Genomic DNA, 27,709 nt, shown 5'->3' on the forward strand with positions numbered 1-27,709 from the left:
AGGGACATCTTATGACTGCACGTGGTGGCATGGCTGAACGCCTCCAGGCTGCCTCTCCAGCGTCCAGAGAGAAAACAGACGCGAAGGAACAGCTCAGGGTGCAGGGGGGAGGACAGGGACAAATAAACAAACAGCAGAAAACCTCAGAGAGAAAATAACCAGGCACCAGAAAGGAAATGAACTCTAATGAGGGATTAAAAATAGCAGCGGAGTGAGAAGTCAAGCTCCACCAAGGCTCCCAGTTCATTTTCAAGGGGAGGCAGGTTGGATGGAGCCTCCAGGGCAGCCTGAAGATTCACAACCGTCTGACAGCGATGGAGCAAGAGAAGCCAGACCAGCTCCCAGCACGATGGCTTGGAGCTCCCTGGCTCAGCTGGTACCAGCAACGGGTTCGGTCATCTTTGGAAGCCCCTTGTCAAGAACCTCACCCGTACTCTGGTGTCATTTGGCAACCCCATTGGCTGTGCAAGACAAGGGGGAAGAGCCACCGGCAGAGCCTTTGTCTTCAGCACTCAGGTGTGTTATTTTCCCTTAACTTCACATCAGCTCAGCAACCAGGAACATGAGTCCCCTGGAGACCTGACCTTCTCCTCCTCCCCAGCGGGAAGGCAGAATTTCAAATAGATTTACTGGTACTGCGCTCCAGATGCTGTCATGGGATGACCTCAAAGTTAAAGACTGCCTGAGGACTCCTCAAACATTCGCCCTGGCTCAGTGCGACAGGACAAGCGGGCTGGGACTTCCAGCATGGCCAACCTGGCAGCTGACTTTCTGTGCACAGGGAGCAAGACAGGCCAATGGGTGAAGGCCAGTATTAGCCCAGGAACTGAAGGAAGTGCTCAAGTTGGCTAAGAGTACAGCTGGGACAAAAGTGAGAAGATGAGGCAGAGCACTCCTTACAGCTTTTGCATGAGTAGATCTGGTATTCCCATGACAAAGCCTGAGGGACCATTCCCACTAGGAGTTTTCTGAAGGTCCTCTCCTCCAAGGAAGCTCCTGAGACCCTGCAGGACCACAGAGGCCCCTTGGCGATTCACACTGACTCTCTGCTGGCTTGACCTCGGAGAGAGCTGCCCCCGCATTGTGAGACAGTGGAGGTTTTGTGGCTTTTCCGCCTTCTGGCTCAGAAGACCATCCTAAGCCTTTCGATGGCATCAGCTGAGCACCACGGACATTGTATCACCCATTGGCATTTCCATGGCACAGACAGACCGCCCCGACCACATCTCCTGAGTTGACAGCAGCTCTCCCTGCCATACCCGAGCACTACTCGAGCAGGTTCAGTTACCGAGCTGCAAACACCGGGCCTGCCAAAACCTCCCGATCCTCACCCATGGAAGGAGGAGACTTCACCAATGATGCACTAAGGACATCCTTAAGCCCCAAATCTTCTGGGCCCACAGGCACACTCACTCTTCAGAGCTGCCTCTCCTGTCTTTAAGCTTCTAATTAAAGATTTTAATGACCACCATCTCTGTCCAGTGGTCTCCACCAGACCCCTCTCCTTCCTTGGGCACAGACTGCTTTTGCCCTCAGGAAGAATCTAGCGTTTGCCTCCAAAGCCCAGACATCCCAATTAAGCTCAAAGGACATATCTGAGACAGCAGCACCCCACAGTGTACCTATCTTCCTCTTAAAACAAATTCAAGTCATTCTCTACAAGCATGAACCAAAACACAAGAGGAGATGAATGCCACCTCCCAAGCCTGCTGGCTGACTTGGACCCTGCGCACTCACTGCTGCTGGATGTTGGATCCACACTGCGACAGCAGGAAACCCTGCGCTGCTGTCAGGACTCGCTGGTGCTTCTGAGCTCCTCCTCCACCGTACTGCTTTCTTTTGCCCCCGAAAACTCACTCTCTGCCTACAATTCCCATTTCAGCTCTTTTTCTCAGTCTTGCCCTCTCCAATACCTCCTGGTCCTCTCTACAATAGTTTACCGCACCAAAGCAATCGCTCTCTGTTCCTCATTCGCACCTCAGGAGGACATGTGCTTCTCATCGTTCATGGTGGTAGAGCATGGATCCCTCCAGTGGCAAAGCTGCACCTATCCACAGCATGTCCCACCACAGCTGGTGGCCCTGAGCCACTTTTCACCTTGCATTTCCCTGAGTCAGGCTCAGCAAACCAAGGCACACCCTGGGCTGGTGCTCTTGGAAGAGCAGAGGGAGCAGAGTGACAAGGTGGCCACCACCAGATGCTCCTCACTCCACCAGAGGCCTGGCTGTTGGATCCAAGCTCTCCAGCTGCAGGTCCTGGCTACCCCCAGCAGCCACCCCACCAGGAAAGGTCAAGCAGCTGCCAGTCACATTTGCTGGCGCGATGACAACCTTGCAGCCTTGCTCCGTGCCGGACAGTCACGCTGCTGACTTTGTCCCCAAGGAGCAGGAACACGCTCGGGGCAGGGACACACACACCGCAGCACTGAAACCCACCCTGGTCTCCTCACTCCAGCTGCCACTTCAGACGCCGAGCGAGGAGGTGTCAGACACGTGAGACGCTCTCGCGGTGAGCCCGCTGCCCTTTGCAGCCAGCGACGAGAGCAGAAACGTGACTCGCTTGAGCAGGCAGGGGTCAAGCGGGGAGCAGAGCGGCAGGCACACCTAGGCTCGCTGCTTGGATTGAATCCTTCGAGAACAGGCGAGCGCCTTGGCTGCGCTCCGAGGCTCCATCGTTACTGGATAGTTTGCATATCCTTCTAGGAAGGCAGCTGGGAAGATCGGCATGCGGTGCACAGCCCGCAGCTACAGACTCCTGCAAGGAACAAAGCTCTGACGCCCCGAGACCAGCGCGCCAGACAACAGCCTGCGATTTTCTTTGCTGCTCAGGCTCTGCAGGGGGAGAAGGAGCAGCCCTGAAAGCCTTATTTTACAAAACCGGATGATCGCCTCGCACAAGCGTCATTCCCCAGAGAGCCTGGCATGCTCCCGAGGTGCAGAATCAGCTCCTCCATCCCACGTGCTCACCATCGACAGAGAAGGAGCAGCCCTTTGGGTGACCAGAGGCAGGTGGGCAAGACCCAATGCTGACCTGAAGCTCAACAGATCTCTCCTCAGAAAAAATGGGGAGAAAAAAAAGAAAGGATTTATGGAGAAGCTGTTCTGGCTTCAAGGTGTGATAACCTCAGGCGTCCAGTGCACACACTAGGTTACTGTTTGGGCTGCAGAGGCTGGCCTGCCAAAAGCCAGCTTGGCCTCAACTCCGAGGTGAACAAAGGTGTGACCCCAAGGGTCTTAACTAGACACGGCTAAGAAATGCACGTGTAAGCCTGTAAAGCCCTATGTAAAGCATACCTTGAAGAATTTTCAAATCCCAGGATCAGGGACCCTCTATGAATGCATGAACTGCAGCTGGGAAGGGCAAGACGGGGGAAAAATTTGGATCCCCTTCAACCAGAGCTCCCAAGAAGCTGCCAGATTGCTCTCACATACGCAGTCCCACACGCCTGCAGCCCTTCCTCACCCTGGGCTCCTTGCTCAAGTAGCTCTGCAATGTAGTCGCTCTGAGACTGTGCTTTGCTGGCAGGACAGGGAGGGCAAAGCTTGCAACACTGCCCAGGACTGAGAGCTGAAGCCATGGTTGACACCACTCTGAACTTGAGTGTGGATTTTTTTGAGCCTTCCTTTTCACAAGGTGCAACTTCTATGAGTTCATCATCTTATGGTCACCTTTAGGTCATCTCATCATGCTAAGGCTGATCTACATCCTCCCTCAGGATGAGACGAGGCTGTTCTCCTGCCTGCAGAGGAGTTCACTTGCTTGTGACCATGGCTAGGCAGCCACACGGGTGTCAGGTGGGTGCCACCTTCTGCTGAGTAAGTCAACGCATCTCTGTCAGTTCAAAATCGCACGCCAGAGTGTGTGAATTTGCACGAGTCTGAAGGGGCAGAGAATTTTTGCTTTGTGTTTTTTATAACCACTTGTAAAAACAAGAGGCAGATATTGAAATGGAGCCAACATCTGTATCTTTGTAAGACTCTCAATCACCAGCCTTTTGCTGACTCTAGAGCAATAAATATTCAGAGCCTTAAAAGCTTTTCTTCAATCTGCTTAGGAGAAAGCAGCCTCAAACAATGGCCAAGAAGGGATCTCGCCCAACCTCAGCTTCAGTGGATCAGCTCAGGGAGGGAACGGACCTCACCAGATTCTTGCAGTATCACAGTTCCTCTTTCTTTTTTAATGCCAAAAAATGAGGAACCCCCCACAAAAGGCAGTAGTAATTTAGAGCACAACCACACACAGCAGATGTGGCCCAGAGGAGGAGACAAAAGCCTCTCCCAAGGCAGGAGCAGGAACAACCAGACAGAGGGAGGGGGAAATATCTAAGATCAGAGCTGCCATCACCCCTACGGTGGAGGTGGACCCCTGGCCTCACCTCTACATGTGGATTCAACCAGTTCAGATCCTATTTTAGGCTGCATATGGGGCTTTTCATCTTCGGAGCACTTAACAGGCATGTGTTAATCCCTGCAACGCCCTTCCGTGGCAGATAAGTGTTTATTATCTCCGCTCTACAGCTGGTGGGACAGGCGCGGTGGGGAGCGGCTCACTGTTGCAGACCCTGGGCAACCTCAGCTCCTGGGCTCCTTGGAAAGACACAGCAGGAGCGTCCGGCTTCAGCTGATGAAGCGAGCCTCAGAGCAACTCCCCAGGGAGCCCGGGCCACCTCCTGGGCCACTAGGCAACTGCAGCGGGGCTGGGATGGGCAGTGTCCCACAGCCAGTGCTTTCCAGGGGAGGAAGTCAAAAGCATCTTCCAAACACAAAGCCCCAGGACACATCTCCGCTGCCTTTGTGCAGTAGGTCAGGACAGCGGCGCTCATTTATTATGGGCAAATTAACGCCCATGGAGATTAAAGCTTTATCTCCCGCCGGCTCAGCCACAACTGACTTAGCAACGTGCAAGGCTGGGCTGGAGGAGCCACGTCCCCCCACTGCACCTCCCGCTCCCCCAGATCCCAGCACCACGTCCTTCTGTGCTGGGGACTAAACGTGCTCCCTTCCTCCAACCTTGGCTTCTCCATCCCACTCTGAGCTGTGCCTTGTGCACCGCCAGCCTCTCTGCTCTGCCTTTTCTTGCCTGTTGAAGCCAGTGTTTGACAGACAAACACATAAAGAAGGACAGAAGGCAGAATGGGGACGCATGGCCAACAGCGATGTGGTGCCAACACCTGTGCATTAACACCAGTTTGACGCTCCCACCTCTCTCCATGCAGCAACAGACAAACACAGCAAAAGTAAGGTCAACACCATCAGTGTGAAACCACCAGCCCATCCCCAAATGGACACTGAATCGGTGCCGAGCCACCCAGCGAGTAGGGAGGACTTACCATGCACTTGGTTGATCTCCGAGTTGGAGGACAGGATCTCATCAGCCAACTTCTGGGCGGTGGGCAGCACCTCGGTGTGGTGTGCCGTGATCAAATACTGAACAAACTTCTGGAGCTGGTCCCTGTTCATCTGGAAAAGGGTCTCTGAGATGGGAAGACGGAGTTTGACCTGGTCCGGCTTGCGGATCCTGTACAGCGAAAGTGCCACGACGTGGGCACAGTAAAAAATGTCCTTGTTCCCGCAGCCACATGTCACTGAGGTGATTTTGCAGCGGTCAAAGCTGATGGCCACCTTGTAGGTCATCTCTGGTTCTGTCGCAGTCGCCGGCTCCGTTACCGTCCCGCTGAGGTGGAACCCTGGAGAGGGAAAGGAGAAGAGGAAAGGCCATGTTAGCTTCCCTCTGACCACTACAACCCATGCAAACTCTGGAAGAAGGACAAGTCCAGACAGGGCTGCTCATGCAACGCTATGCAAGGAGCACACCACCCAACACACACCATCCTGGTGGCTTACACCAAGCCTGCATATGAACACACTTCTGCACCAACACGCGTGTGCAGCCAGACTCATCGGCGAGTTTATTTAACAGCCAAACCCTCAGGGGAAGAGCAAAGCTGCTCAGTTCCCATTTGTTTAAGAGTCTCTCAGACTGCTTCTCTCCTGGGAGTCATCTTCATCCATGCCTCCCTCTCGCTGAATTTGCAACTCACGTGAGCGAGGGATGGCAGAAAAAAGCCAGGTTTTCTTTTCTGTGATGAGGCAGACAAAAAAAACCCACAAATCAAACGCAACGCGACCCCAACTTCAGTCCCTCAACCAGGTACAGCACTCCAGGGCATGGCCAGAGCTCTAAGCTCTTCCACGCAGCCCGAACAAGGAGCAGGGACAGGAGCAATGCACAGCCTGAACCGTGGGCTGGAGGGAAACCATTTGTTCCTTGAGCTCCACAACGTTTGCCGCTCTCCTACAAGCTCTCAAGCTTTCCCCGAAATACTGCTGCCAGGGAGCCAGCCGCTTGTTGGCACAATCCGTGCGTCGGGCTGCAGGGACAGCCCAAATTACTCACACAAATGTCACGGTGCTCCCTACAGCCCCCACCGTGCCGTGAGGGGCTGCAGCGCCTTCAGGCACAAAGCTGGGGGGGGGAGGGGGGGGGGAATAAGTCCCAACAAGTCCCAAACGCAGGTGAAGAGTGAGAAACAGGCTCGGAAGGTCCTCTGGGTCCAAGGAAGGTGGATGCACCAGGCAAGAGAGGGATAAAGTCAGCGAGAAAAGACTGGGTGCCCACCAACCTCAATGCGAAAGCCCAGGGAGCCGTTCCCAGGAGCCGGCTGCCAAGGAGGTCCAACATCAACACTTTGCACTTGCCCAGCCACCTGGAAAAGGGACATCTTTGTTTCCCCCATCCACCTGCCTTGTGGCTTTGAGCAGAATGAGGGAGGTTAATTAACGTGGCCGGGGCCAGCCGGCAACCCCGTGTCAGAGCCTGGCGTGGTACCTGGGACCCAGCACCCCACGCCGCCCACCCCAGCCCTCCTCCCTGAAGAGGATGCTCACTTTTCTCCATGCCACTGCAACCTTATTAAGCCTGTGTTTGTACAGAGGTCCCTGCAGAGCCTGCCATCCCCCCGGAGAAGACGGCAGACAGCTGAGAGCCCTACAATTAGCGACAGAAAAGGAGAAGGGGTGGTGGTGGGGGGGTGAAGATTAAAATACATTAACTGCATCAAACCCTTGTGCGTTTGCCAGCTCTCACAAAGGCTTTCCGAGACAAATTCTACCAGAGGTTTTTAATAAATGGCATCAAAACCAGCTATTCACTGCCAGTCTCTTTAAAGCCAAGCCAAAAACCACATTCAAATCTGATTAAGCGTCTAGAGGTCTGCTTTCACTTTAGTGCAGGGGAGGGGGAAAGCGGACCTGTTCCACCGCCCATCGCCTGAAACCCACCCCATGTGGACCAGGAGCAGGAGGGGAGGGATGGACAACCCCGCATTACCCTCTCGCTCGCACGCTGACGGCAGTGGAAGCACGGCTGCGGAGCTGCCGGGCTCGGCGCCGCGGGAGCAGCACGGCCAGGGCCTGATGAGCCCCCCCTTCCCCACGAGTCCATCCCTCAGCAGCCAAACTATACAAATCCCCAGAATAAGCTCCAAAGTGTTTATGTTTTACCACTTCTCTGGTCTGCGATGCTTGGCAGGCAGCTCCGACTCACTGCCAGTTTCTCCCTAGTTTACTTTTTGAACAAGTTAAAAGGATTGGAAACCACATTCCCGAGCAAGAATGTATGTATATACGCGTATGTACACCCGTAGGCACATACGCACACATCTATATAAAACCCTCTAAAACAAATTACCAGCCATAAACATTGCCTTGAAACGTTTACTTTAGTAGGATCATGGGCCGGACCCTACTTGGGGCTAACTGGTGTAAGGCTGGAGGAACTCATTTAACCAAATGACCTGTTTCGGACAGGTCTACATCTGAAAATGCATCAACCGTGGTCTGAATGCAGCCTCCCTGGGAGAGTAAATTTGTCCACGTACTTCCCAGGCTGCTCTCAGGCATCCGAAAAGCTGTGGTCCCCCATCTTCTGCGAGAGCCAGTCCTCACAACTCGTAGCCGGCGTCTGCACATCGAACACGACCGTTCAGCGCGTCGGCAACTGCCAAGTTCATCTGGCACTCGAGCCCAAAGTCAAGTGTTGGTTTAGATTTTAGCTGTGGTGGCAGCAGGTCTATTTCGGATAAACTAGGAACTCTATACAAAACATTTATCAAAAGCTTAGTCAGAAATTAACTATGGAGAGAGAGGAGCTGGCGGGAACAGAGGCATTGTTTGGGAATATTTACATTAACGGGAGGTCAGCCTGCAGCTACCACTCTGCGCCCTGCTCCGCGGCCAGGTCTGCACCTCAGCACCCAGGGGTGCTCAGCAGTGATGGGTATCAGTGTCCCAGAGAAGAGTAGTGGTTAAAAGGTAGGTGGTGGTGTGGTTACTCCATCATCCGTCCAAGCATTCACTCCTGGTCCACACAAAACCCTGATGCCACAGCCACCAAGAGCCTACAGGTCGCGCTGCAGAAGGACAGCTGCCACTGTACTCTCCTCTCCGTTCACCTCGCATCCTAGAAGGAGCACATGGGGCCGGTGACACTGACACTCCAGCAGAGAGAAACACAGCCCTGGCCACAGACACGGGGTCTGGATAGCGCTGACAGCAAAAGCACTCTCCTCTGTGTCTCCCCTGCACATTTCGATTTAAGACGTTCCTACAGCTGAGTGCTTATCTAGGACTTCATCTTCTGTTCCTTAATATAAGCTAACATGGTGTTTGATTTGCTGCCAACAAAGTGACAGTGCCAGGGCTTGAAAACCATGGAAAAGAAATAATTAAATACCATCTTTGTAACTACAGACTCATTACGCCCCATCGAAGCCCAGCTCTGTCCCAAGAACAACATCGCCTCCTCTCTGCCCCAGAACAGCCTCCCCTACTTTTACCACAAATGCTTCCCGGTGTACGTCTCTTTGATCCAGGTTGCAAAAGGACCTGAGTGTTCATACCTGCCCCAGAAAGAGCACAGAAAGGCGCCAGGAATGTTCACACGCACATGGAGCACGATGAGCACATCTCCTTCCTAATCCCAGTTAAACATCAAATGGGGACAAAACACCAGAGCAAGGACCTTGCATTTGTGCTGCAGGACATCTAAGTTAAATTAAAACAGACCCTAGAAACGTATTCTGGGAGCTCGTGAGCTCCACACCGACAGCACTTCCAAACTCATCAGCTGGGCAGCACTTTCCTCTTTGGAGCTGATAAAACCCTTCAGGCTGGGCAGCAGATCCACAAAACATCATCCCTGGGCTCTGAAGCAGCTGCAAAGGATTAAGCCTTTAGCAGAAGCCCCAGTGCAAGAGACTTTGCTATTAAGACAAGACCATTAAGGCCTCAACAGAAGTATCTTTAACCAAGATGGAGAATTCTTCGATCTCTAAAGCTACTCAACCAAAAGGAGCTTTGCTCTTCCAGTTCTGTAAGAGCAGCCAGAATCTTTCAGCTGGGCATTTTCAATCCATCTGTCCACAAGCCACCCGTCAGGAGAAACTACTAGCCTATCTTGCGGCTCCAACTTACCACTGAGCTGGCTCTGGAGACCCCTAGTCTTGGGTTCACAGAAGGTAAAGCCAACGTTCAAGCTGATTGCATTGAAATACCTGAAGTTCAGAGGCAGGCAGACCACAGGTGGAAATTTATATGCCAGAAACAAGCAAAACCCAGGCATAACTCCTTCCCTTCTGATAACTGTGTCATCAAGAGCCCTCCAACACCCGTCAGGAGGAGAAAGGAGGGAAGAGGACCCCGGAGCTACAACACTAGCCGGGAACTTGAGAGCTCGGCTCTGCTCCCTCTGGCAGTTGCTGCTCACAGCCATCCCCCACATTTCACACCGCAGCCCAGGCAGAAGTCACAGTTGTCATTCGCAAAGTTGTGCCATTTGGAAAAATTAGCTTGTTCTTCCCAGGCGCAGCACTCACTTGCTTCTCACAAAGCATTAGCACAATCCCGCCGGGGAGGCAGCCTTCACCCCAGAGGAGCCATCTCTAGAACCTAGCCCTGGACCGGCAGAACCAGAAGCCATCTGAGGTTGCTACACTGGTATTGCTGCACAAGGCGATGGGGACCAGTAACGCATGGGTAACGCGGGGAGCATTGCTTCACGACATTGTGCCTCCTCTGCAGGCTTTTCTTGGTCTTTGTGGAAACCTCGAAGCGGGGCAAGGAACAGCTCTGCAGAGGGAATCAGGCAAACACATCCACCCCCCTAAGCAAGTGCCACTGGCAGGATGCAGCCAGAGGCTGTACGTAAAGAACTCACCCCCACACCTGGCTGACAAAACCTCGAGCAACCTTCTAGTAGCTGAGGCTGATATTTTGGGTAGCCTCCGTTAGGAGCAACGTGATGAGAAGTCCATCCACGCAGCTTCCCAAAGGCACCACCCGCATGCCCCTGCATCCCGGCCGGAGAGGGGCAGCTGCGGCAGACAGCGGCTCGGCTCTCCCTCCTTGCCGCTCTCCCACCCAGTGCTCAGCTCCTGGGATCCCATCTCAAGTCAGACGAACCCCATTTCAAATCCATGTTTGGGCAGCTCTGCCACCAGGCTCTGCAAAAGCGAATGGGAACAAATACACAGATATTTAAGGGGTTCAGCAGAGGTAGATGAGGTAAACTGAAATTCTCAGTGCAAGTTGTATACACTAGGTTAACATGACCCAAATATTATTTTTTTTTAATTTCCAAACCACAGCGGAAAGGTATTTTAAACTAAAGCAATTCCAAGCTCTTTAGTGATTAAGCGGACTGCAGCTCCAGCTCCTAGTGGAAAAACCATTTGTTTTTCCACTGTGTGAAAGCCATAACTATCAATGAATAATAATTGCTGCACCGAGTGTTATTTATAAGCCATTCTTGGTCACATTTCCGTGCCTCGAAACAGCAGCTTTCCAAACGTGAACGTAAAAATCGGTCAATATTTGTAATGTAGACAACACCCGTGGGAGGAAGGTGTCGGTGCGCTCGCGCGGTGGGAAGCGGAGCTTAGTAAAAATCTCCCAAAGCTTTCCAGCTTCTAGATCAATTCCTCCAGCCGGCTGATGCTGACAATTGCTCAGTCCCTGACCTTGCAGTTGGAAAGGAGATGGGCTCATGAACTCATTTGCACATGACAATGCTCCAGCAAAGTGAATCATCTGCCTCCGATAGTAACGGAGAGTACGGCGCGCCCCAGCCCTCCCGGGCTCCATTCAACCAGCTCGGGGCTGGCCTTTTGTGCTGCCAGTGCAAGAAAGACTCCGCTGAAGATGTGTGCAATTAAACCCACTTTTCTTGTTGCTCTTTTGATTCAGCGCGGCTCAATGAGAGGCACCCTAGGCAGGTGTTGTCACACACAGATAAAATGTGCCTTTTCAGAGCGCTGGCAGACAAAAAGAAAGAGGGTAAGGCTGAATCAATTGCCATTTCTCCCTTGCAAAATAGGGAATCCAGGCTTCCAGCGAGTCAATGAGCAGAGCTGGTATGAGTTTACAACCTCCCTCCTCCCCAAAGCGATTTCTTTTTGTGATGGCAGGCAAAGGTGTTGCCATTGAGCGAGACCTTGGCAGGGATAAAGGAGACAGGCGACGGATGGCCGGAGGATGCTGCCCCGGCAGAACGCAGCCATGCTGCTTCTGCTCTATGTTTTCCCCTCGCAGCCCTCCTCCCCCGTCCCCACCACGCTCCCGTCCTTGCCCGGTCATTACCACCCTGGAAAAGCACCTCTGGCCTTCGCAGAGCTAACGAAAACCATTAAAAGCTCTCCAGTAAGGAGCCGTGCCCGTGGCCGCGCTGATGCCGGAGGAGCCGTAACAAAGGGACAGGGCTGAGTCGGAGAGGATGCACCACGCCTGCAAGCGTGTTCCCCCCACACACCTACGGCATCAGACACCAACCACCCCAGGTTTGGGGGAATTATTGTGTCTCCAGGTAGGCCAGGGAAGAAGCCCGAGCTGCAGCTGTAAACAGAGAGGATGCAAGCGGGGCTGTTTGTGCTGGAGGGAGCCGTAAGCTCCTCTGAGCAGCTGAGTAAGCTGGAGGGACGCTCTCTCTGCCATCTGCTCCGATCCCACAACACCTCCTGCAAATGAAGAGTCAATCCGCTGGTTTCTATCCCTGTTAACCTCTAATCAGCCACGAGAACCGGCCTCTGCCTGGCTCTTTATCCGAGCCAGCTAATGCGTGAAGCGCACCGCGCTTCCCATCTGCTCCAGCATTAGTAGAGTTAAAGGACAAAGCCGTTTCCCTGTCCCGAGCATTCACTTACACAGATGCCCTTGTATTAACTCAATTTCCCAGTGATTTCCATTATTACCCTTACGAGATTTCTGGTGTTTGTTTATCTAGGAGCCTGAAACGGAGGGTGTTTTCCCCCTCCCCCTCCCCAGCTCAGGGGGTGGCTGGACCAAGGCCATGCTCCAGCAGGCTGGTCCTGTTCTGTGACGTTCCCCAGAAACATTCAAAATTATTCCCCCATTTTTCTCCTTGGCCTGCAGTGCTCTTTGTTGCCCACCCAAACATTAAGACCCAGTTTTTTGGGGGTTTTGTTGCCAGCCCTAAAGCCAAGACCATCCCTCCCCGTATCACCTTCCACCTCCTTCCGCAGCCCGCCAGCAAATGGGTTTTTAATCTACCCAGATGCGCAACCCTTGCTCCAAAGACATATGGTTTGGGGGAAGAAGGAAAAAATACAACCAGTTTTTAAAGCTCAGGCTGATTTCCTCTGCTAAGGTGCAGCCTTGCAAGCTGAATTCCTCCGCTAGCAGTTCAGATTTAATGCAAACCAAGCCAAATGACATTTTTGCAGCACCACAAGCAAGAGAAAGGGCTTGAAGAAAGAAAGGGTTCACCGCATCTTTGCTAACGTGTGCTGCCCGCGTAATAACTAGCACCAAAATACCGTCAAGTCTCTGCTCTTTACTGCTACAGTATACCCCATGGTAAGCTTGAATATAAAGAGCTTTCTTAAAACCAGGCAAAATTAGAAAGATGCAGATTTGCAGTACAATTTTTGGCACAAGTGGTGAATGCACCGTCTCTACATCAAGGGAGAACAAGCAACACATCTCTGTGACCATCCCCAAAGCATCCCTCTTCTCCCTGCGCTCGCGAGTAGCTGTGTCTGAACAAGAAGCAACGCGGCTCCTTGTTGTAGCTCAGGTGTTTTCTCAGCAGATGCAGGGCTGTTTTCAAGCATGAAAGACAATATCCATGGGGAGGAAATTCACTTTTGCTGGAGTTTCCGGGCTCATGCGTCCCATCCATTGAGGCTGCCGCAGAGCGGACCCAGCCCCGTGCTGTCACCACCCCGGCTGCCTCAAGGAAACTGATGGGAGATGCCAAAACTCACACGCGAGGCTGAGCTGGGGTCACCTCCCGACTTCAATGGAGCCACCCAGATTTCCAACAGCTGAGAAGCTGGCTTATAATACATAAAAGGCTTTTAATTAGGAAATGCCTCTTATCGCTCCACGCAAGCGTCACCACGATGGGATCACTGATCTTCACTGCAGTTGAAAACGAGCAGAGCAGCACCCATCCCTTCGTCATCTTTTTTTATGAGTTGATTCACATAACTCTTAGTCCCACAAAAACATAATCCTGACCCTCAAAATTGAAGCACATCCCATGCCAAAGCCCTTAACCCATTGCTCCTGGCTTAAAGGCTCATCCCTGGGTACCTTCTGGTCGGGGAAGAAGTTGCTCCAGAGCCAGGGACATCCTTTTCTCTCTACATATCTGCTCCCCTTGCTGACCTGCTTTTCCAAGACACAGCCTCCCTCCTGCACCGACAGCCAGCTTAACAAGGACCTGAATCAAACCAGGGCATCGCGCAGCAATGTCTTAGCCTTGAGATCGGGAGCAGTTTGGGATTTTGTCTCCAAATACGCAAAGATGAATCGCATTCAATGCATGCTTTGCCACTAAAGCCACCTCCAGAGTGGGCCACCTCCAAACCAAAACCCAAACTCAACCCACCGATGTGGAAAATCAAAAGCAAAATCGAGCCTGAGAACCTCCCGACTTGTTCTCTTCCCATGTTTTGGTCTTGGACGGGGCAGGACCAGCAGCCAGCTTAACAAGGACCTGAATCAAACCAGGGCATCGCGCAGCAATGGAGGGAAGCAGGACGCCACCCCGCTCCTCCCTGAGACACCAGACCTTAAAATAGCAGCTCTACAATTTATAGGGAAGTTATTAGTGATGATTTTCCTGGCCCTCAGAAGCCTTCTGAGGGAATGAGGCAGCCTAGATTCAGTATGAAAATCTGCTCCAAATCCTTTCCAAAAAAGACATTTTTTCCACTAATAGCAGCTCCATTTTTTTTTAAAGGGAGGATAAAGTCTGACTTTCTAAGTTATTGGCAATGTTGTTAAACAAACATTATATTTACGAAGTGTTTCAATAGCATTTGTGGTAATGGCTTCAGCAACAGATTTGCTGAAAAGGTCAATTAACTTCCTTCTGAAAACCTCACTTTTAAGTGCGGAAAAGTGCTCTGCATTGAAACTGCTCTCCCAAAGTGGAAAAATCTTTGAGATGACACTGTTTTGCTGTTTCTGCTCTCCGTCCCCCATGTGGGAGTTGGGCACAGACCCCTGGAACAGGCACTAGGACGATCCCCATTCTCCTGCCAACTTTAACAGACCCTATTTATAATAAACCCACCTCTCGCTCTTTTTTTTTTTTTCCCCTCCCTTTTTTGCTATTGAATTTCACTAAGGAGACCACTGCCAAACATTTTTTATATTGCAGAAATATTATTATACTTAAATAGCTTAGCTCACTTCAGTAGCTTCACAAAAAAATTAGTGGTTTCCTTTATTCCACCACCCTCCCCCAAACCAATAAAGCTTAAATTTGAGAGCTTATTAGGGCTGCTCCATATAGGGAAATTACCTACTCATTGCAGAATAAATTATTCAGCAATTGCTATTCCATATCAGCCTCCTCTGTGGACATGTTATTCCAGAATCATTTTGGGAAACTTTGCGAGTGTATTAATTATTCCTGAAGGAAGGGACTTTAATGCCAGGACAGGGAGTCATTCAAATAACAGCTGCACACCGGTCGCTGGGCTGGTCACCAGCCCTTGGTGACAACCATGACCAGAGCAACGCCAGAAAGCAGGGGGTGTCAAGCTTGGGAAGGCCGATGCTGAATTTCAGCGTCCAGCAAAAACTGAGGTGAGGGAAAAGCACAAAGCTTGATTTCATGTGGGAAAACCATTTTTCCAGCTTTCTTTCCACCCATAACCTGCAAAGTGAGAGGAACTAGTGAAAAAGCCCAGAGAAGAGTTTGGAGGATTCTGCATCATGAGATGTGACATCTGCCCCACGGCACTGGGGAAAGCGGCAAGCGGCTCCTGTCCCTGGGATCTCTGTATGGAACCTGGTGCGGAAGGGCCAGGGCAGGGTAAGCTACAGGCGACCCCCAAGCAGGACCACACTTTGGAGAGGGAACACTTGCTGTCACGTCGTGCTTCCAACATCTCTATCTTGGCTCTGCGCACTTCCCACAAAAGTCCTGCCTGCACATCGGGGTCCCTCATCCCTTGTTGGTCCCTCACAGGAGGGACCAGCACTTGCATGCGTCCCTGGGAGGTCATAAGGCTTTCCTCCACCGTGAAGTGTGTTGAGCGTATCCAAGAAGCACCAACTCCCGAGAGCGGAGAGACTTGCAGAGCATCCAAGTGTGTTGTGGCAGCTCCTGAACCCAGCTCAACCTGCCAGTGGATGAGTTTTCTGCCTCTTCCACAAGGACCGGGTTTTTGCTGGGTATCCTCCAGTCCTACAAACTATACATCACGCCCAAAATTACAAACACAATTACAGAGTCAGCTCCGTGGAGCCCACAGGCTGTGACAGAGCAACTGGACTCCTTGACATCTCCCGGGCATGGCCATTTCCCCAAGCCTCACAAATGGTATCACAAAAGGGATCCCCAATGCACTGTCCACTGCTGCCCATGAAGCTCAACACACTTCAGAGGGCAACAGCAAGGCAGCATGTTCAGGCGCTGTAAGAAAAATTGAGGAGGGTCGACAAGACCAACGCAAGCGAGGCCACCACATACAAGCTCTCAGTTGCCGGTATCTCCTCTCTGGTGAGACCCCACAGGGAAGTTTGGGGTGACAGCTCGCAAGCAGTCAAATTGCCCAATTCTGCACAACAAAAACCCTCTGCAGAACACTCATCATGCTTTAAATAACACTTAAAAAGCCTTTTTGATCACATTAGCTTTCACATGACCGTTCTGAGAAGTCAGGAAGGCAGCGGGAGGTCTGCGGAGCAGAGACTTCCCCAGCAGCCCTCCTTGCTTGAAAGGAAGGCGGTTGGGAGACAGATGCCTGACAAAGAAGCTTCACTCTCCTGCATCAGCAGTTTTCACCATCTTTAGCATGCAGGCATTTCACGAGAAGCAGATTCCTGTGCAGTGATTTTTAGCCCCTCGGCACAACCCTTCCTCCTTCCAGACACACTTTGACCCCAGCACCTCCTAGCAGCACGCCACCAACCTCCGCTTTAGCGAGGAGCCTGCAACTGGAAAGCTCTCCCGGAGGATCCACTGGGCGTGAGAAAACACAAGCCCTCCTGTTTTTCAAGTTCAAGACGACTCCATGGCTTTGCAGCCTTCAGAAACAGAAAGGGCCACAAAAGCTGGTACCCAGAGAGATGTGAGCCATTGCTTCATTGGGTAGGGAGCACTGTATGGGCTGCCTCGGCGAAACTCATGTTTCTGATTAAAAACTTCACAGATTTTTTTATTTTTTTTCCCCCCTGGAAAAACATTGTTATTCAATCCACAGCCTAGACTGCAGGCTCCTCCGTTTGCTTTTGGTGCAGTGCAAACATCTAAAACGACACCGCGTAATGACAAGATCTGTCATCGGGACGGCTGGGGCTACAGTAGAAAGAAAAACGAGGGAGCAATCCATTCCTTCTCCCTGGAATTCATCACAATTAAAACAAAAGGAAACCTGTATTGTGTAGCTAATGCTAAATAGGGAGGGGGAAAGGGAAAGGGAGAGGGAGAGAAGGGAGAGGGAGAGAAGGGAGAGGGAGAGAAGGGAGAGAAGGGAGAGGGAGAGAAGGGAGAGGGAGAGAAGGGAGAGGGAGAGAAGGGAGAGGGAGAGAAGGGAGAGGGAGAGAAGGGAGAGGGAGAGAAGGGAGAGGGAGAGAAGGGAGAGGGAGAGGGGCCCTGCAATATCCCAGCCAATTATCAGCTGGCTGGCTAAAATACAACGTGGAAGCCCCACCAGAGTGGAACCTCACCCCCGCAGCCCCCCACAGCTGCTGGTTTGCCCTGGCCCTCGGTGGGGCAAGGCAGGCAGGGCTCCCTGGCAGCGGGCACCACGCGTGCCAGAGGGTTAACAGCAGATTCATCTCAATTTGGAACTCGAAGCAACCAAAAACGCAGTGAGCTCAGCATAACAGGACAGAAACAAAGTAAAAAGCAAAACCAGATGAGCAACTGGGGAGTTGACTCCTCTCTTCCCTTTGAAAAGGGAAGCCAGTAATTTGAGAGAAGGCGGTTTTACCCACAATCTCAGCAAAGGGTTTTAGGAATCACCCTTATCAGCACATAACCCAAGTATTACATGGTGCTGCCGCTTAAGAGACTGGGAAGCAGGCGGGAGATCTTCCCCTGACCCTTGAAAGAGGGTCCATAGACGCCCCCAGAAAAGGAGGAGCAGCCACACACTGTGGGTGATACATCCTGGTTTGGGGGTCTCTCACCCAGCAGCACACACCCAGGGAGCTGCACCCCACAGGGGATCTCCCCCAAGAGCAGCATCCGCCACGTCCCCACCCCACGCTGAGCCAGGAGCAAGGTCCCTCTTCACCCAACTGGGAAATAGAGGCAGTGGGGCCTGGCAGCAAAGGCAAACACTGAGGGATAGCTGGCTGGGAAGCACGGAGCAAGGGACACAAAGAGCTCATGCTCCACCGCTGTCTCCCCAGGAAGGAAACCTCCAGCCCTGCCTTCCCTCCAGGCAACCTCCTTGGGCTCAACTTGGAATATTTGCAAGGTTTCGGGTAAAATCACCCAGTTAGGCTTTCCAGGAACTGCAGACACCAGGCTGAACATGGTGCATAATTGCAAACTAAACTGCTGTAATGAGAGGGAAAAGGGCTAACGCTGCGCAAGTTGTCCTCGACAAGGTGACACCTGAAAATGGATCCCTGCAGGTGGATTCCGTCCTGCCCCAATGCTGGATGCTGCTAACCCTGCTTCCCGCGGCTGCTTAGCAACTCCCACAGTTTGCTGCACCAACTGTGCCTCAGGCGTTACATACCCTCACACTGGGGTTTTGCAGATGTGGAACATCCAGGAGATAAAACAGAGGCCGTTTTCTCCTCCGAGAGGTGCCATCTCAGCGTCAGCTGGACTCCTGCAAACCCCCACCAGGATGTCAGCCCACAGCGCACGCCACTGAGCAACAGCCATCGGACCATTTAGGGTGTAGAAGCCCCAACCTGTGGAGTCACAGGAGAAGCCTGGCTACCACAGGCACTTTGAGAAGATGCAAGCATGAGCTTGAAACCACACAGAAAGGTACAGAAATGAAACTACTTTTTCTTTCCAAAGCTCCTAACATTTTAAGCAGGTCCAACGATTCTTGTCATGGCTCAGGGCTTCTGAGCGCTTAGGTTTAGTTGTCTGGCGATGTTAACACATGCACAGCCGAGCTCCACCATGATCTCTGTGTTCCCATGGAAGGGACGCACACAAACCAAACACAGCATCAGCTCGGGCGGGTGTCTGAGGGAAGCAGCTGTGAGTTTCTGGCATCTAAAAAGAGGGACGAAACCTGACCAGCATCACGCATCAAACAACGCTTGCCTAGAAGAGCAATGTTGGCATTGCCCGGCGACGCACCGGGAAGGTGTGTCTGCCCAGCCATGCTGGGTTTCAAACTTACCCATGGCTAAAGGAGACGGGAGCCTGGGTGCTCAGCCGGGAGCCCCAGAGCTCCCAGCAAGATGAGCTTAATCCCCCTGCTGTGGGAACAGCCGTGGGTGCCCTTGCCTGCAGACCTACTTGCAGAACTTGACACCCAACGCCTGTGCACAGGGAACGGTCATACTTCACAGGCACATCGGTGTCAGAGACGGTCTCAACGGCAAACAGGCCCCACGATGAGGACAACACACACACACACACACACCACAAATTAAAATGCTCGTAGCCTTCAGCAGCCTTTCTTTAAAGGGCAATTGCCATTACTTACTAATTTGCTTCCTCAAGGTAAACAAGAAATTTATTAAAATCTGAAATGGATGAGGAGCACACAGGGCAGTAGAGGGACAGGAGGTTGCCACTTATCTTTAAAAAATAAGTACTTCTATGCTGGATTACACTTTCCACTTGCTGTTTCCCCTAGGAGCCAATTTCCACACTATGCGTTTCCTCCGCCGGAGGTGGAAACCCCACAGGCTTCTATGGCAGCTCGAGGGCTCAGCCGTCTTCGAGGGGAGGATGCACTGAATTTGGGACCTAGCAGGTGAGATGTAAATAAAAATAGAAATTTTGAAATAAAAGCCAAGTGCATCTTGGTGATGAACACATGTGGAAACGTGCTCCACAGGCTGCTCTCATGGATCATGACCTTGACAGCTTACAGAAGAGGTGTATGCTTTTAAAATCAATTCAGTTCCTTGTTTAGAGAAACCACTCCGTTAAACGTAGAGAAACTCATCATGGATGGAGAGACCAATACTTCTCAGGAGAGCTGAAAGCAGAGTCTCACTCCATCCAGCCCACAAGCAGGTGATGCTCCCAGGTGGAACCGGAGGCTTGAAACACTTCAGCACAGTTTCTCGCACTGTCTACAGTGAGGGGAAAGGGTTGGAAGGATGACGAGGAGCAGGGTTCCCATCACGCTCACAACGTACATTTGCAAAGGCAAAACGTCATCTGTGGATCTTCCACCCATGCAACAGCCACTCCAACAGCCTTGCTTTCATACCTCCCCCCTTGTTTCTCCAGTCATAAGGAAAGGATTAAAAATGGCTGTCACCAGCACAATGCGAGTTATCAATCGCATCGGTACACCGGGCCCAAAGCAGAAGCAAATTACATTCCCAGTATATTCAGCATTTGTGCAGGCAGGAGTGCGTGGGAGATAAGAGGGAAAGAAAACTCACAGCAAATAATCAGGACACCTAAAATACAAGCGGCGAGTTTGCAGTCATGGCTGCCTGGTGGTTTGCTAAAAATCAACCTGATTTTTAAGTGAGCAGTGCTGAGCAACAGCACTGAGGATACCTCCAGGGCAGTCGCAACCACTCTACCCTGTGGGACCTCCAGCATACCACAAAGCCCTTATCCTTCAGCTTTCCCCTTAATGAAGGTATGAAAACCCACATTAGAGTTCTCACCATCTCCAATCACGTAACCGGCAGAAGTGTAGCTTTGAGAGATCTGTGCCACCAAGGGCTGTTGCTGGATTTGGGCAATGGGTATGAAGTATGCTGAGGGGAGACACCACCAGACCCGTAAGTCCGAGTACGTTAAACTAAAAAGAAATGAAACCCAAACCCATTGCTACATCAATCCCATCGCAGGCTCTGTTAAGCTCAGCCAGCCTTAAGCATTGTCCCCTTCTCCTACTGTCCCCTGGACCATGCCAGTCCTGGGTGCTGCCCCAGGCGCACTTTTGCTATCCCCACACCAAATGCTTGGGAAACGCTATTCCAGCTCAACACCTCCAGAAGATGTGATGATTGTAGAGTCACCAGTTGACATTTCCAGGCTGTCCTGCAGTGAGTCAACAGCTGAAACAGCACAGTAGAGGCTGGTGCAAGCAGCAAAGCCAACACCGGGCGGTCCAGCCTCTGGTCACCCTCCGCCTGCCTGTCCATCGTTCACCCAGCCTGCGTTCTGCTCCTTTGCACCTGGAGCAGGCTGCAGACACCACACAACCTCCAAAGCAGACGCTGCTGAACCCAACTACTTCCACTGAAGACACCAATTAAACTCACCTTGAAATTTTCAGCCGCCTGCATCTGTGCCAGCTGGATATTTAAGCTGTCACTTTTGCACGTTCACTTTGTCTGAAGCCAACAGATCAATCTGCCTCAAATACAGGAGATCTCTTTTTAACACTCCAAAGCTAATGAAAAAAATCCCCTCTGGTGAAAGGACAACACTGGATCAGAGAAGTTTTATTAGCCCTTAACCATGCAAAGTTGGAAGCTCGTCCCCTGTTTAATTCTAATACTCCGACTCTGTTAAACATTAACTGTATAAATAATCAAATACTTCACATGACAGAGCCATACTTCCAATCTGGGGCCAATAACCCAGAGGGGTAATGAAGGGTGTAGTCTTCTGGGCTGAAGGATTTCCAGCGCTCTCCAAAGAGCAGAACAAAGGCGGTCCCTTCCCCCTCCGCCGCCTTCAAAGCAAAAGCTTTGATTCGCTAGGCAAGACCACATCAAGCCAGAGCACAGGCATGCGAACGGTATGTATCTCATCACCCCCCTCCGCTCCAGAGACACATGCGAAACCACCAGCCATTGTGTGGTCTCAGCTCCGTCAAACAATCCGAGCCCCCTCCTAAAACACCCACCTCTCCCTGGCCCCGCCGGCTGGCAGCCTTCGAGCATCCTTCCTCCGAGCATCCCTCTCACCTTCGCTCCACGCCACTGGGGAGGTGACGTGGCAGCAACCCACCCATCCCACGTCAGTCCCAGACACAGTCCTTTTCCACCAAAATCCCCCATGCTTCTCCAAGATGAGTATTTTCCTGGCAAACGGCGTTTGGGTGAGACAGGAGACACCTGTAGCCTTCCACCCGGCTTGCAGGGGCCAGAGACTCAACGCTGCTGAAAACAACCCTGGTTTTCCAGTGCTTGTAACGAGGATTGGGACTGCCTGGCACTTCCGAAACAAAGCTCTCGCTCTCTTTGGGCTCTGGTTTCCCTGACTCCAAAGCTGGGATAATGTCCCTTCTGGGCCTCACAGGGGTATTTTTAAGGAGCAAGCTGAAGTTGTTTGGCTCGTTAGGAATGACCAGTGCATTTACAAAATGCTGCAGAAAGGAAGATCTTAAAAAGGAAAAAAGCCTGTTTGAAAGAAGTTAGAAATGAAAAGCTGCACTAAAAATATATAAATCTGATGCTGGACATCACCCTATTCCAAGGTCAAGCTAAGGTAATTTTTTCAAATATGTAATCATCTGATGTCCAGGGCTTCCCTGGTTTAGATTGACACTCTCACTTTAATGCTGACTGAAAAGCTTCAAGAGATGTTTGGCAATCAAAGTAGCAGGAGCCAAATGGAGAGACGTTCGACCTGCAGCCCTGCCTAAAACTGCGCTTTCAGTACTTCTGAGCTGACTTCAGAAAATTAGTATTGGCTTTGCCAGAACCCAGGAGAGCAATTCTGCATTAATTATCGCTCTCGCTCTGCAGACAGACATACAAAAAACAAAGACAATTGCAGGGCTTGTTCAGAACAGGGGATCCAGCACCAGGGCTCAGCACAAACGTTTCTCCTTCACATGTTATTCAACCATCCAGCTCCTGAAGAAAGCCCTTGACTGTACCCACACCTCATGGTAAAGCACGGTCTTACCATATGATTTCTGTCCATATTGAGTTTAGCTTCAGCACACAGCACTTGAGCTGTACAAATGACCCAAGAAATGACCCAAGGTGAAGCAGGGGATGTATCACCCAGTCTCTGGGGCAATGGTTTTAAACTAGAGCAGGGTAGATTTAGATTAGACGTTAGGAAGAAGTTCTTTACAATGAGGGTGGTGAGACACTGGAACAGGTTGCCCAGAGGTGGTGGAGGCCCCACCACTGGAGACATTCAAGGCCAGGTTTGGTGAGGCTCTGAGCAATCTGGTCTAGTTGAAGATGTCCCTGCTTACTGCAGGGGGGTTGGACTAGATGACCTTTAAAGGTCCCTTCCAACCCAACACATTCTATGATTCTCTTGCTGCAGGGAGTTTGAAGCCCCTCTGGAAGTGGTGCGAAGTCTTCTGGGACATTTGCCCCATCTCATGCTCCGCACCACCTCTTCTCCTGCAGACAGTCCAAACAGATGGGAGCACAAGTGGATCAGACCGAAGGGTGGGCTTGCCTCCCAAGCAGGGCAGTCACACCAAGCCTTGCAGCTTTGAAGGAATCAGCAGGGCTACTCCCTGTCAGCTCCATGGGCAAGAAAAGACTCATCTCCACAACTGCGCGCTGCAGACCTGGCTGCATGGTTGAGCTGTGCTGCATACAGTCCATCGTGCCACCTGTACAATATTAATTAGACCAAAGCAGTGCGGTCTGGAGTTGTACTGTGCTGGTACGGGGACCGGTTTCAGCAGCAAGTTCCCCTGCTTCCCGCAGCAGCACCCTGATTTATCTCCTTCTCCTGCTGAATGGGGAGAGCGCAGTTGGGATGTACAAGCACAGAGAAGGGCTCTTGGTTTCCAGCGCATCAGCCATAGGGTGGGGGAACCCGGGCGTTGCATCCTGGGGAAAAGCTTTTTCTGGTCAGTCCATCGTTTCCAGTTTGCTCCTCTCAGCACCCCCGTGAAGGACACACAGTACGTAGGGAGCGTGAGACACCCTCTTCGGGTGTCCCAGCCTACCAGCACTAAATGGAGTAACTAAGGCTTAAGCCCAGCTCTTTGTGGACAAAGCCCATCCCACGTGCACAGACGTAGCTTGAATGCACAGAGCAAACGTGAACGGGAGAAGGGTCCCAGTTCCTTTGGACTCCGTCCCTTCAGAAAGCCACATTAGAAAGGGCTTAGCACTGCTTTACAGCATCCGTAAGCAGGTTACAGCAAGTAATTCAGATGTCATTCAAATTACTGGTGCGGCACCAAGGGAACAACCCTATCTGAGCATTGGACACGAGCTCCTCAGTCCCTCCTGGCTCCCTCACCCACGCTGACATGCTTCACAGGCAAACTGCCCACGCCGAGAAGCAGCAGCCTGCTGCAGGGCCGATTCCCACTGCATCTCCCATCCTTATTTAACACAGGAGGTAGCGCAACACCACCCGCACTGAACAGGCTTCATCTAAAACACAACCCGCTGCCGATCCAAGCCAAGAGGAGATGTTCTCCCAGTCTGCAAAGAGTAATTTCAGAAACCCTTAAAGCCAAACTCTTGGTCTTCCTTTCCTTGATGTAGCAAAGACAGAGAAAGTACCGCAGCTGCCCAAAAGCAGATTTTTCTGCCAGCTCCTTCAGTGAGATGGAGCTGCTTACAGCTCTCTTCCATCTCCACAGCAAGGTCTTCTAACCGAGGCACACCAGACAGGGACATGGAAATGACAGGGAGATTTCCAAAGTACAGCGGCCATTGATGAAAGTCACTGTTGAACAGATTTCTTATTAGAAAGGTTAAATCTGTTTTAATTGAGGATCACTCCCCTACACACCCATCCATGAAGGGAAAGACTGGTTTAAAGGTCAAACAAAAGAAGCAAATTCGCCCAAATGAATCTGGGTGTCCCAGCCTTTCTTGCCGTGACTGCCAAACCCAACACAGCAGCAGAGCCCTCCAGCCGCTGCTTGTCACGTCCCTCTCCTTTCCCAGGGTAAACGCGCAGAGAACCCAGGAAAAGGAGAGAGGACAGACAAGGGCCTTTCTGAAGGACAGCCCCATGCCTTGTGGGGCTGATGGAAAAGCCCTGCCAGGAGTATGTCCAACGGCAAGAAGAGCTCACACCAAGGGCTCTGGGGAAGCATCTGCGCAGGCTTTCCTTCCACGTGTGCTCTCCTCTAGACACCTGCGATCGCTTACCTTGGAGGTACGACACTCAGCTACCTGCCCGGCAGGTCACAGCCCAGGTGAAAGGCACAAGAAGCCCCAAAGCAGGGCAGAGTCGGCAGCATCACACTGCACATCTCCGAGATGCAGGAACCTGGGCTGGAGGCATGCAAGACAGCCAGGACGCTGTGGTGGAGCTGCTGCCGCCCATGTCCTCCTACACCAGCCACTCGCTGCTCCAGCACCACTGGCAACAGGCGGTCCAGACCTGGGAGGTAAAGCCAAGAACTGCAGCAGGAGAAGGGCAGATGCAGAGACAGGAGAGCCAAGGACTCTTCACCTCCCACGCAGCCATGGAACCACGGCCAGAGAGCCCCTTTTTGACTTGTGGTTCCTCATGCTGACAAAAAAATCCAAAGCTGATTTTTACTCCTGACTTGCAGATCCTGAGGAGGAGGAGGAGGAAAAGGAATAAAAAAAGCCAGGCCATCTGCTCAAGGTCCCTGCAGCAGAGGGGAGGGCTGCACACGGCGATTCCCCAGGCAGAGCCCTGCTACGACTTTCAGGTTGACTTGTCCGTTTGATTTCTTCAGTGCAATTTTGGACCCAGATGTTTTATAACACACGCTATCGAGCGCGTACATGCAAGGAAACTAACTCTGATTTGAATATCCCTGAGAGCACATTGCTCTTATTAAACACACTCTGCAGAGCTATTGCTCCATGCGGCATTAGACAGTACAAGACGTTCTGGTAGACTACAAAAATTGGCCCATAAAAAATAAACACTTCTGCCTCACTAAGGGCATCTGGAAATGACCCAGAGAGCTTGTCTATTTTCATTGGTAGCATTTTTGTACAACAGAAGAAAGAATTTGATTGTGAATTTAGAGAAAATGCTCCCCAAACGCTTACAAGGAATCCTTCTTGAAAACATTGTCAAGCACCAAGCACGCCAGCCACCCAGCTCCCCATGGGAAGAGCTGAAAGACAATGATATGGTCCCACTTCACGCAGGCTTTCCTCCACAAACTCTCCTTCCCACTGCCTCTCAATAAATCACATCCTTGAGGAAAAGAAACCTCTCAAACACAGGACCCACCTGCTCCCACGAACATCCAACCCCACCGTGGCGCACACATGACAGAAGAAGATGGGCCAAAGCAGCATGCAGGCCCCTCTGTGATGGTCCTTTCATATCAAACCATGATTCTGAAAGGAAAACCCACTGACACCGTTTAAAGTTGATCCATTGCTACCTTTGAACTCCCCATGGCTATACATTTCAGCCCTGGCAGCTGGACGCAGCATTGGTTCAAATCCAAAAAAGCAGGTTCCTCCTTGGCATTTAGGGGTGCAAACATGAAACCTCCCTTTGTGTGCTGGAGTGACCGTGGCCATTTTTAGAGCTTCAGCACATCTGCAATGGTGCTCCCCCGCATGGCCGCAGACAGTGCCATGTCCTGCCACACTGGTGTCATAGGACAGCAGCGAGTTAGGAAGCAGAAGGTCCAAGAGAGCTTGACCGACCTCCTCACTCTGCTGCAGAAAACCAGGAGGAACTCGCATCCATCAGCGATGGGGTCCCAGATAAGGAGACAGGAATAAACAACAAAGAGACAGCATCTTCTTCAGCAGCCTCTTGTCCAGAGACACTTTGCTGGTGACTGGTTGCTCAGGGCTCTCCAAATTCCTGCTCCAAGCCTGACAGAGTGGAAACAGGAATGGTGGAGTCCCCCATCCCAGATCCTACCCAGCCACTGCTCTGCTGGCTGCCTGGTTCCTTCCTTCTCAACAAAACACTCCAAAAATGAACAAAAACAAACTCTAGAGCGTCATGACACTTTTCACGAAGCAGACTCCAGGCTCTCCAGCCAGGCCCAACTGCAGACGCTACAGAAGTGTATTTATTTTAAAGTGACTATTTGAGCTGGAGTTTGCAAGAGGAACGATCCGGGTTTTGGTTTTTTTTTTTTTTTAAAGTGCTTGTGGTTATTGTAAAAACTGATTTTAGCAACAGTTACATTTCAGGCTCTCTTTAGAGAAACCATCTGCTGATCTCCCAAACGTGGCGCAAGCATCTCCGCAGACCTCTGCAAGGACTGCACGCTGGAGACACGGCACCCGGCGCAGGGCCATTACTCAAGCTGCACAATTAGGAAATATCAGAGTGAGACAAACTGACCTGGTGTGTCCTTGTTGCACAACGCCATCCCGTGCTTTTCCCCGGCCCTTGGAAGGTCTCCCTCCTCTGGTCGCTATACCAAGCCCTTCCCCTTTTCTGCCCTTGTCTAGAGCATCTCTACCTTTCTGTGTTCCCTGCCAGCCCCAGCCCCACCTGCCTGCCCAGCTGTGATTAGGGACAAGCTCCCTGCTCCGTGTCTGCTCCCCAAATCGGCTATTAGAGGAACTGGCTCTAATAGGGAGCCTGCTCTGGCTCAGCCAGCCCCAGGGAGTCACTGGCCGGGGATGGCCAGCATCCAGCCCTGCCTCCCGGGGGAGCCATGTGGGAAGAAGCCTTGTCCATTGTGAAGGGACTCGGGTAATTACCAGTCGCTGGAATCAAAGAAGTCTCTGCTGAGCGCATGCAAATTCCAACTTTTCATGGGTTTGGCCACGTTTGCAGAGGGATGGCAAAGATGTCTCACGAAGTGGGCACCTCCTCCCCCTTCCTCTTGCACTGAGCTTCGCAGCAAGCTCCAAGAAAAGCTCCTCAGTCTCCTTCAGCAGGGCAAAACCAGCATTTTTCTCCAAGCTAGCACTCCAAAATAGCAGGACCATTTTACATTCTTTTTTTTCTTTTTCTTTCCCCCTAAAATCAGTTTGATAGAAATTGAAAGTATGGATGGTTAAAACCCTGACAAAATTACAAGCAAAACTGAAAACGGGGTCTTATCTCGTGAACTGTTGGGCAAATCTTAATAACAGCTGGTGCCACCAACCCTGCCTCCAGTAATCCCAATCCTCAGGCAAACTGCTTCCAGACACCCGCTCGGCAGCATGACAGCGCCCATCTCAACTCACTCCTCGCCTCTGCTGACGCTGAA

General features: G+C 51.6%; 1 protein-coding gene across 2 annotated transcripts in view; it reads right to left on the bottom strand.

The window, feature by feature from the left end:
• The window catches only part of ZSWIM5 (zinc finger SWIM-type containing 5), a 102,144-nt gene that overhangs the window by 25,025 nt on the left and 49,410 nt on the right, over window positions 1-27,709 (bottom strand). The window contains exons 1-2 of one of the 2 annotated variants that reach the window (XM_054210945.1): window positions 6,041-6,132; window positions 5,330-5,686 (exon numbers count right to left, since the gene is read on the bottom strand). In XM_054210945.1, coding sequence (XP_054066920.1) covers window positions 5,330-5,633 — 304 coding nt within the window. In that variant the 5' untranslated portion in view covers window positions 5,634-5,686; window positions 6,041-6,132. Of the gene's footprint in view, window positions 1-5,329; window positions 5,687-6,040; window positions 6,133-27,709 lie in introns of those variants that run through there. The other variant, XM_054210944.1, reaches the window with a different exon arrangement.

Source organism: Rissa tridactyla, chromosome 8 (genome assembly GCF_028500815.1).
Source record: "Rissa tridactyla isolate bRisTri1 chromosome 8, bRisTri1.patW.cur.20221130, whole genome shotgun sequence".
Taxonomy (NCBI): Eukaryota; Metazoa; Chordata; class Aves; order Charadriiformes; family Laridae; genus Rissa; species Rissa tridactyla.